The following is a 14693-nucleotide window of genomic DNA, read 5'->3' as shown; positions in this document are numbered from 1 at the left end:
CCTACGGGTGGTAACAGCTATACGCCTTGTAGGTTCGGCGCCAATAAACAGACTCCTCCACTCGCATAGGAACCCTTTCGCATACATAGCTCACCATCCCAGTAATATTCTTCACAGATGCTAGCTGACTATTGTAGCGATATCGCCTATTAATGGTGTTTGAAATAACTACGATCTCTGTGGAACGGTCACTGGTGCAACTGCCCGACGCACATGTTATCGAATGGGACTCTAGCATGGGAATGGAAATATTGACATTCTGACTAAAGAACTGTATTCTATGACCTTGTTTTTCGTCATCTTCAGCAACAGTGTCATACAGCTCCATGCTGTCGTACAAGCCATTATACACATCAACTGAACATGCCTTTTCATCGTCAAAGCACCAAAAAGTCACGTCGGTGTGCGCAGTATATGTTGGTAGAGTTAGTGCGCCCGGAACGTGTTTCATGTTCTTGATTAAATGATCATTGCTTGGGCGATTGCAATAGTAATATACAGGAACAAAGGATGCAGCACACGTAAGAAGACCTATCAAGAAGCGCATCGGTGCCCTCCTCATCAACGCACCGACATGACCAAACACAAAGGCCAACACCACAGAAGAAGTGATAATCACAGAGAGTAAGATGCTTCGAGTAGCCTCGCCTGTGAGTGACCAAATTAGTCTGGAATGTGCAACGCTATTGAGCAATAGATGAATGCCGTAATAAATGGTAGGGAATGTTAGTATGATAGCCCCCATTATCGTGATCCCATGTACCAGCGAAGGATATGTAAATCCAAAACGTTTGCGGAGAACGTCTGAGAGGAGCTGTGAGGAACACGAAAGCAAGGAAATTTGAAGAAGTTGCAGTGCCATAGCATCGGCCTCTGGTGCAGCAGAGGAAATAGCCAAAAGGATGGGCTGAAGCACGATCAAGAAGAGAGAACCTTCCAGAATGGAAACTGGGATAGGCACTAATGGGAAGACACCCCATATAGTTATTGAAGCACCCGTTACAAATAAGATGATGGCACTCAGCAGACCGCGATGCATACCTGTAACAAAATTAAGTGCGCTGGAGTTGCTATTAAAATCAGGATAAAACGTTACAAGGAGATATCCTGCCGATGCCGTTAAAGCAATAACAAAGAGCCGCGAAAAGATTCCTATGAAAAGCCGCTTCATAAGGAGCCTCTTGCTACCTTGGTGATATTTCTTCGCTGTATGCAGCAACACAAACAACGTGGCGGCCGAAGCTACTGGTATGGCCATGCGTGGCACATGCACAGATCTACCTGTAACAAGTAAAAAGGGACGCATGCTGCTCTCAGTGAGATCAGCCTTTGAAGAGATTGCGGTAAGTAATGAAAGAAGCGTGTCCACGATGCACGTTGACAAGCTTCTCACGGCAGAGCCTATCAGGACGGTGCTGAAGGTGTTCGCATCATCTTCAGTCCGCTTCCATCTACCTTCTGGAGGAACGAGGATTTCTGTCCCTTTAAATCCACCGGTAGTGGTCGAAGTAATCACGATTCTTCTATTGTCCTTATTGCCATAAGAGGCTGATTGGATCTGAGTTCTACGTTGGTTGGCAGCTTTTAGTGAGATGATCTTCTTTTGCTCCATAATCGCTAGGATCCATTCATACAAGTAGGTAAGAAACCCCTGTTTGCAACTTTTGCATTTTCGTAAAGGTGCACTTAACAAGTGATAAGCCTCTCCATCCTTTACAGAAAAGAAGTCAAGAAATTGGAGACCCGACCAGCCAGTGCCTGGCTCCAAGCGCAGAGAAAGTGCAGAGCTCAAGGCATCCTTTCCATATGTTTCCAGAAACGCGTGCTCAATAGAAGCATATGTCCGACCAACTGCTAGAACAACACCCATGTGTAGACTGCGCGAAGATAGCCTAGATGAGCAGAGAGCGTCGGCAGCTGCGGCAAGCGTAATGCGGAGAGACTCTTCTGTCCTGGAAGATTGCTCTGTGGGAATGGCGACCAAAATACTTGGCTTTGCATCCGAAACACTCAGAATATTGACGTAATCATCAAAAACATATGTGTGAGCTGGTGTGAAATGACCGTTGTAAACACTGAGCTGATCATCGACATTGACTTCTTTATATGATACTGAATGGACAGATTTCAGAGAAAAGCACTGAAAGTACTTATCATTGGTGGTTTGGAGACCCTCAAAAAAGGTAGTGAGATTTGTATGTGTGCTGTTGGAAGGCAGCGTGGGGATGGCAGGAATTCCTGTTTCTTGCAAAGAGAATGGGGTCGCGAGCCTGAAGAAGAAAAAAACTGCGTAAAACAAGGCCATTAAAACAGTAAGGAATTCATCCAGGCCCGTTATCAGCTTCGGCCGGATCCCAATACGTTCAAGGAGGCTATCGATCCACGCGTCGTAATTTGCAAGAATGCTCTTTTCCTTCTTAGGTGTACTCCGCTTTTCCGAGTATCTGGGGGCTGAAATCCGCCTGCGAGCCATTCTCTAAGCTTTTTTAAAAGCGAAGCCGAAGTTATACACATATATCGAAGAGCGCAAACAACCCAGTACATAACACCAAGAAACATATCAGCATACCGCCACGGTGCCGTATATCATTGTAGTACCGTGCTACCAGTTGTGGCAGTCTCCTACCTGTAGACCCTACCTATGAGGATCGCGCTGTGACCCCTCAGGACAACAGCATTTTATGTAAGCGGCTAAATGTAGAACAGTAGATTGAATAAAGATAGACCTAACTCTGTATTTTAAGCTGTCAAGTAATTACACTACAGACGATTATAAAATGGTGGATCCTAAGCTTATCGAGCTCAACGAAGGCGCAAAGCACATAGCTACTATCGCGTATCTGAACGAGAAGGGCTATCCAGATAGCGAACCTACGACTGTCCTGTACACGAAGACACTTGACAGACTCGTCACGGCTGTCAACAAGAACAGCGCCAAGGTCAAGGCCGTGACTAACAACCCCATGTTCACCTTCAAGATTGGCCAGCCCTTCGGTGACAACGCCCTTGTCATGGCCAAGGCACGCATTATACCCCAAGGTCAGGAGCCCCAGGCCTTTGCAGATGTCTGGTGCGATCAGATATCCAAGTACTTCAAGGGTGGTGCGTCTGACCCGGACATGGTGCTGCTTGTGGCCGAGATCGAGGATGTCGCCTGGCGCATCAAGAATTGATGTGGAATGAGTAAATTCATTTCATTAATTGCAATGCCGAACCTCGACGTCTCCTACGTCGACTCCCTGCCTCCGAGCTACTACCGAGTCTTGACAGCAGTTGAGATGGGGATGAAGAACCATGACTACGTTCCTCTTAACCTGGTAATCAGCCTTTCTGGGATTCGCCACGGGTCTATACCACACATTGTGCAGGAGCTTTTAAAGATAAAGCTCATCTCTCACATAGGAGCACCGATTGATGGCTACGCTTTGACGTATATGGGATATGACTACCTCTCGCTCAATGTCATGAAGCGTCGCGGAGTCATTTCTGCTATAGGATCCCGAATCGGTGTTGGAAAAGAAGCAGACGTGTACATGGCTATGCGTCCTAATGGTCAATATGTTGTGCTCAAACTTCACAAGCTTGGTCGCACCAGCTTTAAAACAGCCAAGACAAAACGGGATTACATGGGACCCCGGAAGAGTGCTTCTTGGATGTACCTCTCTCGACTTGCTGCCGTTAGAGAGTTTGGATTTATGGTTGCATTGAAGGAGAGAAGCTTCCCTGTTCCCGATCCCATCTCCATCAATCGCCACTGTGTGTGCATGTCCTACGTTGAAGGAATACCAATGCATGCGATTAAGGATATCGACATAGAGGCTGCAAACTTGCTGGCCAAAGATATACACACTCAAATGGTGCGGATGCTAAGATACGGGATTGTACACGGAGATTGCAACGAGTTCAATGCAATAGTCCAGACCTCAGATCCAGAAAATTGCACCCCGGAGACTACCCGTGTAGTGATCATCGATTTTCCTCAGGTGATACAGTCGATAGCTCCTGAAGCCGAAGAACAATTTAATCGCGATGTAATGTCTGTTGAGGGTTTCTTCAATCGAAGATTTGGAGCAGACATTGTGCTTCCACGCTACAATGAAGTTATGCGTCAAATTTCTGAAGAGGAATTAGTGGGTCAACGGATTGATGCAACAGAGGCCTTTGTTAAGGAGATGGTGGCTAAATATGATCCTGACGAAGAGCTTGAGATTAAAGAAGGTGACGAAGCTGTTGATGAATGTTCAAATAGTATGGTAGATGATGATGCAGATCCAGTTGACAAGTCTAAGGAGCCTAGGATGAGGAAGGTAGTAGATATACGGCAGGCGGTACAAAGACAGTTACGGAAAGAGCAATGGCGGCGCATACAGCACCAGCGACAATCTAAGGGGACTGAGAAACATCGCGATAACTATCGGCGTGACTTGTAGCAATTGTCTTGAACAAACGGGATCACCACACGGAGAATGTACTTCTCATTGACTAGTAAAGAGTGTGTCTGGTACTTTCAGAGTTGGACATCCTGACGTGGGAGATGGCAGCCATCTAAGTACCCTATAAGACGACTCAGTGACACCAGTTGATGCGTTTACTACCTAAATCACGCCTTTCCTCTACACACAAACCACCAGCAGAGGAAGCCCACAAGGCCAGCCACGACAGCGATCACAGCCACGGAGATCCCCGCGATGGCCCCTGTGCTGAGCCCACTCTTATTGACTCCCGCACTGCCAGAAGACACGCACTTGTCACCCTCTAATTTGAACCCATCGCTGCACTCCTCGCACTTATTAGCACCGCTACAATAAACACAGCCTTCCATGTTACATTCAAAGCATGCTGCGCCTTCCTTGTTGGGTCTCTTACCGTCTATGCAGGCGGAGCACGTAACGAGGGCAGCCCCTGATCGGCCACTAACCAGAGCACACGTGGCGCAATTGGCAATTCCGTCGGTGCTGTCATTACAAGGGAGGCATTTATTTCCTGCACTGCTGTCATCCTTGGGGAAGAAGCCGTCTTTGCATTGGTCTTTTTGTACGCACGACGTGCCTTCGCTTGTGGTTTTCAGGTAGTTGTTATCGGTGCATTTTGTACACTTGATCTTCTTAGATTGCTCATCGTAGCTACAGGTGTCGCAATTGGCAACGCCACCATTGAGGTTATCGCTGCAAGAAACACATTTGTTGCCATTCTCAGGATCGTCAACGGCAACGAGCTTGTTGGTGTTACCAGAATCGCACTGGGCTTTATCTACGCACGTATTATCCTTGAGATACTTACTGACTCCACACTTGGTACACGTTGCAACCTTGCCGGCCTCAGCGCCGGCTGTTGCGTCAGGGGCGCCGCACTCTGCGCAGTCAGCAATGCCCTTGTATGTGTTTCCGCCAGCTGCTATTGTTACTCCAGTTGTATCGCCACATGCGACCACAGATTGTTCAGTGTTCGCCGCTCCCACCGGAGCAAAGTACCCCGGGGCCGCCTCGGTGCATTTTCCCTCAGAGGCTTGCGTGCACATGCTCTGTCCTGGTTCAGTGTCCTTTGAATAACAGCCGTCCTTGTACATGAAGGAGGCGCCTCCGCACGTTGTACAAGCCCCGCTGGCGTGTGCTTTGCAAAGAGCTTTTTTATCCTCCTGCGTCTCCACGTCCTCACAAGCACCGTTCACGGGGGCGTAGTTTGCTCCGTTGCACTTAGAACAATACTTCGTTTGGCCAATAAGAGCATCACATTTCTCACAAGTTCCAGGATCGCCGCCGCTTTGTGCTTGACACGTGGATGCCCGCGCCATCTGCAAGATAGCGATTCCGAGGAGAATTTTCTCGAACATTAGCCGATTGATGTGTGCCTGTGTCCAGGAAGTAAAGACCGCTACCGGGACTTGTAACATACCGGACTTTGAATCGATGACATACATTGATAGCTCGCGTGCTCGTTGGTGTGGAGTGGACCCATGGGCACCGGTGAGCAGGACCTCCGTAGGTGGATGACAGAAGGTAGAAGCCGTAGGACTGGGTACAAGGGATTACACCGGGCTCAGACGACGGGCCGGGTGCAGCTAATAGGATTAGTTTAGTACACAAAAGTACTCTCTCACACTAGAAAGTGTGGGCAGAGCAGTGTAAAAGTTGAATGTTTCACCGCGAAGTGCAGCAGAGAAATATTAGCCAAGTACCTTCAGGGAGAACGTCCAAGAATAAAACTAGGCCTTCTTCTGTAAGGTACGTGGCCAACGCGCCTGCGACCTCAGCATGGCTGGATGCTACCGCCTTCTGAAACGTGTGGCAAGCGTGGAACCACAAATTTTCACAGCTCTTGCAAACTTTGAGAATAATAATTGCATTTTGAGATGGGTAGAAAGGGCCGATCGCATAGAGATTCTGGCAAAACTAGACGCACAGGAACTGTGGATCTCTCGTCCATGACATCATTCACAAGCTACACGAATTCGCCACTACCACGGACGGATTTGGAGCGCAGGAAGAAGCTCTTCTTCAGCAGCCCCAAGCAGCAGAATTCTCCTCCCACGGAGAAAGAAATTCGAAGCTTTGCGTATAAGATAACCGAGGATTGGTTCAATGGTATCGCAGGGGACATCCAAAAGACTTTTGTCACAAAGAAGGTGGGGGGAGGTATTCAGGAAACGGTCGATCTCAGGGAGATCCTTCCTATTTCGTTTGTCAAGGACGTCCTAGCTCTTGGTACCCGCGTGCTGGCGTCCTGCCCCAACGTTCTGGAACTAACAGTCCCTCCTACAGAACTCAAATCGTTCAAGAAGAAGTTGCCTGCTGAGTATTCCAAGAATATTCTTAAAAAGTGTACCAATCTCTCAGAAATTCAAAATATTTCCCCCAGTGCATTGGAGGATCTGGGTCCAATCGATATGGGATGTAGCAGCGTTGTTGTGCCATGCAAGAGGCTGGTAGTCGTCGGTGACACTCATGGAACGTTTGAGGTCATAGGAAAAATCTTGGCTACAGAGGGATTTCCTACTGATAACGAGATTGTCTATCTATTTAACGGAGATTACGTTGATAGAGGATCGTTTTCCATCGAGATATTCATTGTTCTATTAGCAATAAAGATAGCCAGACCAGATGCTGTGCATCTACTGAGAGGAAATCATGAAACCGAGAGCGTCAATAGTAACTATTCGCTACCTGCTGAGATAGAGAAGAAATACGGAAAAGCTCTTGGCGAGGAGGAGTGCAAGCTCCTTCTTGCCATGATGAATAAAGCCTTTCAGGCACTCCCTCTTTGTGCAGTGATCAACGATAGGTATTTGGTTGTCCACGGAGGGATCTCAGCATGGCCGGACTTCACCCTTCAGGACATGGTCAAGCTAAATCGCTTCCGTGAACCAGACCAAGCAGATTTCACAGACTATACCTACTTTGATCCCCTTTCAGATATCTTATGGGCTGATCCTAGCACAGAGGACCCCGAGTTTTCCTTCAATTATCTCAGAGGTACATCTGTTATTTTTGGAGCAGTAGCAGCACAGCGCTTTTTGCGTACTTCAGAACTAAAATATATAATACGGTCTCACTCGTGTGTCGACGAGGGTTGGCAGGTTGAATATCCTGGGGTCTTCACTCTTTTCTCTGTCCCAAATTACGCAGAGAAGAATTTGGGAGCTTATGCTGTCTTTTATGGGCTCTATGATAAAACCGAAGAGCTATCGTCACTTGACAAGGAGGTTCTGAAAGAGGACGCTACCCCAAAGGCTAAGTACAACCTCGCTCCCTCAGAACCACTTGTTTTTGTTAAGAAATTCACTTGCTCTCAACACTCAGCCATGGTCAACCAGCCTCTTTTGTCTGATGGGCCGTCTTCTTTTTTCGAAGCACCGGAAGAAGACTCTATTGATATCTGTACCATAATCAAGAATAACGAGGAGATGAAGATGAATCTACTATCTCAAGTTATCGAGGATCCTGAGCAGTGTCTAGTGGCTGTCCCAGAAAAAGGTGGAGTTGTAGTGCCACATCTGATTGGTGCAACTATTGGGACTCGGATCCACCAGGACAAAAATAGCAATACTCGATTGAAACAGCGTATTATTGAAACCGCAGAGAAAATCCCCGTACCGGATTCCATTCCAACTGACGATCTCGTAGAGGCGCTGGTTCTCCTCACGGACACTATGACTCTTACTACTCCTGCTGTCATAGGCGCGTTTCCTCACGAGCTCCACGGGAAGCTTCTTCACATTCCATTTGACAACGATAGCTACTCTTTAGAAGAGCTAGGCCTGACAATTCCTGGGTCTACGTTCCCTCCAATACTGCCTGTGGAAGTGATTAAGATTGTTCTTTCTTGCTTGACAGATCCAGTTAAAAGAGACGGTAACTGGCTCGAGGAAGCCGGTGCTAGAAAAGCTATGCAGATCTTCCGTGGATTCCACGACTTTGATGTTCCCATCTCTAAAGAAGATAGATTCCTATTGCAACTCATAAAGACGGCAAGGTCCCCGCCCTTTCTGCCGCCGTTTTCTAGGCCATTCAGATACGCAAAACTTAAATATTAACCTCATTTTTCTTATTAAGAGGGGTGTAAATTCTATTTCTTAGCACGAGAGAATGCTTGTTTCTGTCCCTTCTCCTTTTGAGTAGAAGCGGCATCTGACCGTGCTCTTTCTACCAGCTCTTCCACTTCCTCTGAAAGCTTTTGCAATACCTCGGAGCGAAGCTTTTGCAAGGCCATAGTATAATCAAAGGCAGCAAACACTGAAAAGATGGACTCCTCAGTCACGTCATGCAGGCCTAGTGAGCAGATGTGCTTAATATTACGGTAGTATTTGTATCTCCCCGTCTTAATGTTGTCGTGATGCAGTGATGAAAGCCCAAAGAGATAGAACACGCGATTCGAAACGTCTGGAGAAAACGTCCGCTGGCATGAGGCCACTGGATCCTTCGGAGTGTCTCTCTTGCCGGTGTCTGGAGTAGCATCTCGAGTTTTTCCTGCAGCAGTTGATCTGGTCGATGCTAGTGATTGTGTAATACGAGAAGGGGAGGCTGGAGGTTCCTCCGATACAGAGTCGTCTGCGAGTTCATCCGTATAGCAGAAGCAAAGAAGCATTTGGATAATAAATTCCAATACACGAGAAGGCGTAACCAATATATTGGCGAACATGTTAATGAAGCTCATTCTGAACAGCTTATTATACTCATCGAGGCTTAGATTGGTATTCAAAGCCAGCTTTTCAGCCACCGGCCCAGATGGAAGAGACTTATAGGGACCACGAGTGAAAATACTTGAAAAGGCTTCATGAAGAAGTGTATATTCTCGAGTGTCTTTGAATAGCACAGGTGGTTCTGCAGGCTCAGCTTCCTTGGGAGCAGACGCTGGGTCTGGTAACATCTCCTTGATGGGAGAGGGAGCCCGGCTCCCTTTTTCTTGCTTGGTTGAGGGAGGCGTACTCTGTTCTGTAACCACTGGAACTGGCGGTAAAAGAGTGCAAATACTATCTCTCTCAATGCCAAGCGTGCCATAAATGAGGCTCACCATAGTACAGAACTCCTCCATATCTAGTGGGATAAAGCTGTTGCGCACTATAAATACAGGCCACATGATATAATAATCATTAGAAGGGACGGTTTCAGGAATGTCTGCTGGCTTTTTACCTTTGGCAGTAGATGCAGCCGCCTCTACAAGCTCATTATACCTTTTCCGCTCGTCTGACAGGCACTCGAGTGCACGTCTCGAGAATACTGCATTCCAAGATACGGCGCTTGATGCCCGCTTTATCAACACAGAAAGCTGTTCACGAGCTGCAACCAGGGACTCGTTGTCAAAGTCTTCCGGGACGGAGATAAGTGGCAGAAGATCTGTGCAGTCCTCGCCAAATTCTACAATAAATGGAGATGGCTTACATGTCTTAAGCTTGGTGCAAAATTCATCGACTCGCAATACCATGGCAGAGCAGCTAGAAAATGGCCCAACACCATCTATGTAGTGCTGATAGTAGCCCAAAGGTCTTTGGTCAGCAGTCATAAAGAGTGTTGCCTCTGCTTGAGGATTGCTTCGACTCAGAAGAGGCTTCAGTGTTTCCAAGAGAATTAGCTCGTGTTGCAGCGTTTGAGACCCCAACTCAGTCAGGGCTGTTTGCGGAAGCTGTCTTAATAGTGCAGGAATGTCGCTATTCTTCTCCAACAAGTCTGCCAAAATAGACCTGACACTGCTGAGCGTAGAAAGATATTGGTCGCATATTACGTTGTCGCAGCGAGTCCTTGCATCTGAGAAAGCGTGAAGGAGCGTGTTCATCATTGCATCCCCATTTGGCTTAATGAAGGTGTTCAGGAAAACGTGAAAGTTTTTCAGCATGATCTGAATCAGATCTGCAATCTCATTTTTGGAGACCAGTAAGATGTGCGCAGATTGCAGAGAGGCAACATCAAATAGATTCTTATAGTTAAGGTTGGAAATAAGACCGTAGTAAAAGTCTTCGAAGTACGTGTCTAGGTTGTATCGCTCGTCTCTGATGACTGTATAGTCCATGTCTGTCTTAATGAATGTCTTGATATTGTAGATCTTCGACCTTGCAGACCGCTGACGTGACGGATTCGTCGGCGCGACTAAGTGGATAATATTAGTGAGAGCATAGAAGGCCATCCCAAATAACTCTACAGAGGCATAGACCAGGTCCTTGAACATATTAAAGATGAGGTTTGACAACATCTCTGTGTAGCTGGAAAGTTCAGCAATTGGTTCAGTCCTTTGTTCCATTATATATGCGACAATCTGCTGATTGAAAGCCTTATTGATAAGTGATCCAAAGTCTTGACATAGGGCTTCTGCCTCTCTGAGGGTATCATCATAGTTCTCTGACAGGCGGCGATAAATGTTAAACAAAGCACCCATGGGCCGCATAAACTTGTACTTTGTATGGATATCGTAATAGAAGAAACTAGATGGTATGTTCTGCAACTGCTTTATGCCTGGATCCAGTGTCGTAGCAAATGTATCAAACGTCTCCGAAACTAACTCAATTGGTGCACGAAACGTATCATCCTCAGTGTCTGTATAGATCTTCTCGTAAAGAAGCTGCTCCGATCCGTGCCGCCAGTCATGGATTGTGTTGTCCAACATGGTCCTAAATTGGAAAACATAGCTTTCGAGCTTCTCACGCAGCTCTGCACTGCTTTCACCGCCACCTGACTCTAGTGCAGCACATATTGCAGCAGAGCTCTTAGAGAAACCGGAGAACTGTGAGCACAGCTCCTCTATGAGGCGATTATGAGTACACTTGCAGACCTTTATGCATTCAGTGCGCATATTGACAAAGTGTAATGAAAACATACGCAAGGCGTTGTTTAGCCTTGGTACCAATGAAGAGACAGCGCTTTTATATGAAGCAATTGCATGCTCTATCAATTCAGAGGCCCTGTTAATTAATTGACGCTCAGTCATTTTGAAGACAAGGTCCTGAGGAACGCGCGTTTTACGGAAGCACTTGAACAAAATGCCTTCCAGGGTAGGAGCAGAACTCTTTGCCTCTAGCTCATCCTCAAAGAAGCTTTCTATCTTATCCTGAGTAATCGGTACAGCACTCTCTAGAGCATCCTGAGTTACACCTCGGGGGTCAGCCTGTGATGTAGGCTCCTCAGGAATCTGCACAGGGTCCATATTATCCACATCATTGTTAGATTGACTAGCCTTCTGCAGTGGAGAATCTGTGGGCATGACTCCATGCATTTGCGACGGCGAGGTAGCAGACATACTCCTCGTTAGTGGCTCGCATGCGATAGCTTCGTCCTGTGCACAAGGAGCCTGGAGGTAATCGCCATAGCAGCGTTGTAAGTCAGCAATAAGCATATCAGACGATGATTTTAGGACAGGAATACACCGCACTGGGGATGCGGGATCTGGTTTAGGTCCCCTTGAGTCCGGCTTACCTTCTTTTGTCCGTGATGTCTGTGTTCGCGATGTATGAATTGCAGATGTCTCACTGACTTGGGGGGCTGCTTGAGTATTTCCACTCGTCTCAACGGTATCTGTAAGCAGCTGCAAATATCCTCGCGCAGCAGAATAGGCGGAGGCAAGCTTGGAATAATCAGGGTCTTCAACCAGTTCAGAGCTGATTGTAGAAAACTTGCTCCATTGCCAGGGGCTCAATCCGTCCAGGTTCAATGGTGGCGGTGGGTCCTTCTTAGGGTCTCGCTTCTTGACGGATGCATCTTCTCCTGGTTTAATCACGCAGTCGTCACTGCACGTTATGAATATAATAGAGTCGAAGACAGATGATATCAGTGCACCCTTGGGTGGATTTTGAGGTAACTGTGGGACGACTGCATCGTTGATGGTGGTGTATATTTGATGTCTCAACGTGTTCATTGGTTGAAAAGCTGTCTCCAAATCTGTAATCACTGTAGCTGCCTTCAGTGGAACTACAAATAAGTAAGAGCTATTCAAAAGGGAGGTGAATCCTGCAGCACGCTTTGATGCGGCTGATGCTGGGACAGATGCAGCACTAAAGTGCACTTCAGACCGTAGGGGTGATCCATTTGTCGTAACAGAGACATGGGATGATGGCCGTAATTCAGGTGTGTTTGCAAGCTCTTCTGGGGCTAAGATGTTTACGGATAATATTAGATTAGTTCCAACTGAATCTATAATGGGTGAATTAACAATCCTCATGCTGTAGTGCGTTTTCAACAGGTAGTAGGCGCGCATATACATCAGGGTAAAGATATAGGGATCTGGGGGTTCCTCTGTCTTGTATGGTGTGTTGAGGAGCTTGAGAATGCGATCTGCATCCTTATAGTCACAAATGCAGGCATACTGATCTGCTAGCTCGAGAGTCAATCTAATTGGGTCATTATTTTCCTTTTTCCACGACTTTATCTGCCTCTCAGCCTCTGCTAACTTCTGCAGCACGGTTGCATACGACGTAAATTCCTTTTTATAATCAGCAAAGTTAGAAACGAAGCTAGTGTAAGATAGAAGTGTTGCACCTAAATAATCTGCAGCTGAAGCGGCCAAAGACTCTGCCATATCTGCTGATACATGTGTAGGATTATATGAGAATAGAGTAAACAAGGGAAGATCGTGGCCACTGACAATTTTCGGGCCAGATGAAGTTGGAATAGATATCTGTAGGCTAGAAAAGAGAAATGGAGTATCACGGCTGTGTAGGTAATAATCCGTGCATTTAAGACGACGAATGACAGACTCAATGGTGTTAAGGAACGTGAGCTTTTGAGTACCGCCCTTGTCTGAGGCTTGAGGTGCTTCTTCGGATCCCTCATAACCCCCACCAGACTGTTCCATCACCTGATTTTCGGTAGTACTTTCGTCGTCAGTACTAGCATCGGATGCATCTGCATTTCGGTAACACGGTGGAATGGATAAGATAGCATCGTTGACAAATTGGGTAGAGCGTGTAGAATCGAGGGATAAATCATTTGGTTTAGTAAACCCTATGCTTGCCTCATTAAATATATTAGCAGACATAGAATCTATCAGCTGCATTAATTCAATGTCACTGGGGTCACAAGGAATATCATTCTTATAAAGCTCACATTCGTGGAAGAGTAGTTCTCTTATTCGAGCAATCCTATCTTTGTATTCTTGATCTGGTGCATATTCACAGTAAAGGAAGGCATTGGTGAGACGTGTTCGGTCTGCAGCAGAAAGCTGTGGACCAGATGTAGCAAGTTCTAGTGCCAGCGAAATAAGATCATCTACATCACGTGCACAGTTGGCCCAGACGATCTTCTTGTTTACCTGGGCATACTCTTTATATTTTATTTGGTGCAAGGTAGCTTCAGCAGGTGCCGTCTTGTCCTCTCGTTCCATCTGGTATCGCGTTGTTAAATACATTATATCGTCTACTACATTTGTGGCTCTATTCCGATGGTCAGCATAAGAGGATTCTGCAGCTGCTTGATCAGACTCATCTCGGTGAAGCACATCTACCTCAGGCAGGCCCACGTCGCTCGATTCCTCCAGATCATCAAAGCGACGCATAAGTTGCTTATCATATGCAGAGTTTGGATCGGAATTTTGCCGCTCAAGATGCTCAAGAGTAAGTCTTGCCACCGATTTATCTGCAGAACTTGCAGTAGCAGACATTCCTGACGACTGAGGTCTGGAAGAAGATGGAGATGCAGCCTTGGAATTGGCTATAAATGCAATGTTGCGTGCCTTCTCCTGCTTCTTTTCCAAAAGTTCTTTTTCACGCTCTTCACGACGAGCAGCTGCTCGAGATTTTATGGTGTGTGCTAAGTCCTGGCTCGAAATATCTGCCGTGTTCACCGTTTGCTTATGACCTTGTTGCCGTTCGATAAAGTTAGCTATGTCAACCGTGGATGCATGTGCTATGCGTTGGTTTAAGCGCGCGCGAATCTCTTGGTGGCGTACATTGAGTGAAGCTTCAAGACGCATGTCCTCCTGGAGAGCGAGTCTTCTTCGTTCACGGTCCTGAGCTGCCATGGCATCTATCCGAGCTGTCATGGCAGCCCTTGCTTCTTGGGCCTGTCGTATCTGGTTTCTATTTTCGCTTGTGCGAACTTTGACTGCAGCCCGTGTGCCAGCATCAACCTGCGCTTGCCCTAATGATAGTCTCTCATTTGCAAGCATCTTGCGGGCTTCTGTAGCAGACTTGTGCGATAAGGTGGCACTGCTGCATGAGTTGCTGCCTTGGAACGGAGCGCTGGCTGTTTGCTGCTTAGGATTCTGCTTCATAATTT

The 14693-nt window shown here is 46.8% G+C and overlaps 6 protein-coding genes across 6 annotated transcripts; 3 read left to right on the top strand and 3 right to left on the bottom strand.

Moving 5' to 3' along the window:
- Position 1: 1 nt before the first annotated feature.
- On the bottom strand, positions 2–2473 carry GL50803_005809 (uncharacterized protein; the record flags this gene model as incomplete). The annotated part of the gene is made up of 1 exon (XM_001705541.1): positions 2–2473. One exon carries the CDS (start codon positions 2471–2473, stop codon positions 2–4), a length of 2472 nt encoding a protein of 823 aa, XP_001705593.1.
- Positions 2474–2777: 304 nt separating this feature from the next.
- Positions 2778–3173, top strand: GL50803_005810 (Pyridoxamine 5'-phosphate oxidase; the record flags this gene model as incomplete). Its single annotated transcript, XM_001705540.1, has 1 exon — positions 2778–3173. One exon carries the CDS (start codon positions 2778–2780, stop codon positions 3171–3173), a length of 396 nt encoding a protein of 131 aa, XP_001705592.1.
- A 33-nt stretch (positions 3174–3206) lies between these two features.
- Positions 3207–4430, top strand: GL50803_005811 (putative RIO kinase 2; the record flags this gene model as incomplete). The annotated part of the gene is made up of 1 exon (XM_001705539.2): positions 3207–4430. The coding sequence occupies one exon, from the start codon at positions 3207–3209 to the stop codon at positions 4428–4430; it is 1224 nt and encodes a 407-aa protein (XP_001705591.2).
- A 170-nt stretch (positions 4431–4600) lies between these two features.
- GL50803_005812 (VSP) lies at positions 4601–5830 on the bottom strand (the record flags this gene model as incomplete). Its single annotated transcript, XM_001705538.2, has 1 exon — positions 4601–5830. One exon carries the CDS (start codon positions 5828–5830, stop codon positions 4601–4603), a length of 1230 nt encoding a protein of 409 aa, XP_001705590.2.
- A 519-nt stretch (positions 5831–6349) lies between these two features.
- Positions 6350–8530, top strand: GL50803_0031309 (Serine/threonine protein phosphatase 5; the record flags this gene model as incomplete). Its single annotated transcript, XM_001705537.1, has 1 exon — positions 6350–8530. One exon carries the CDS (start codon positions 6350–6352, stop codon positions 8528–8530), a length of 2181 nt encoding a protein of 726 aa, XP_001705589.1.
- Positions 8531–8562: 32 nt separating this feature from the next.
- On the bottom strand, positions 8563–14688 carry GL50803_0040228 (uncharacterized protein; the record flags this gene model as incomplete). Its single annotated transcript, XM_001705536.1, has 1 exon — positions 8563–14688. One exon carries the CDS (start codon positions 14686–14688, stop codon positions 8563–8565), a length of 6126 nt encoding a protein of 2041 aa, XP_001705588.1.
- Positions 14689–14693: the final 5 nt, after the last annotated feature.

Source organism: Giardia intestinalis, chromosome 4, assembly GCF_000002435.2.
Source record: "Giardia intestinalis strain WB C6 chromosome 4, whole genome shotgun sequence".
Lineage (NCBI taxonomy): Eukaryota > Fornicata > Diplomonadida > Hexamitidae > Giardia > Giardia duodenalis.
This window is presented reverse-complemented; position numbering and strand designations above follow the sequence as displayed.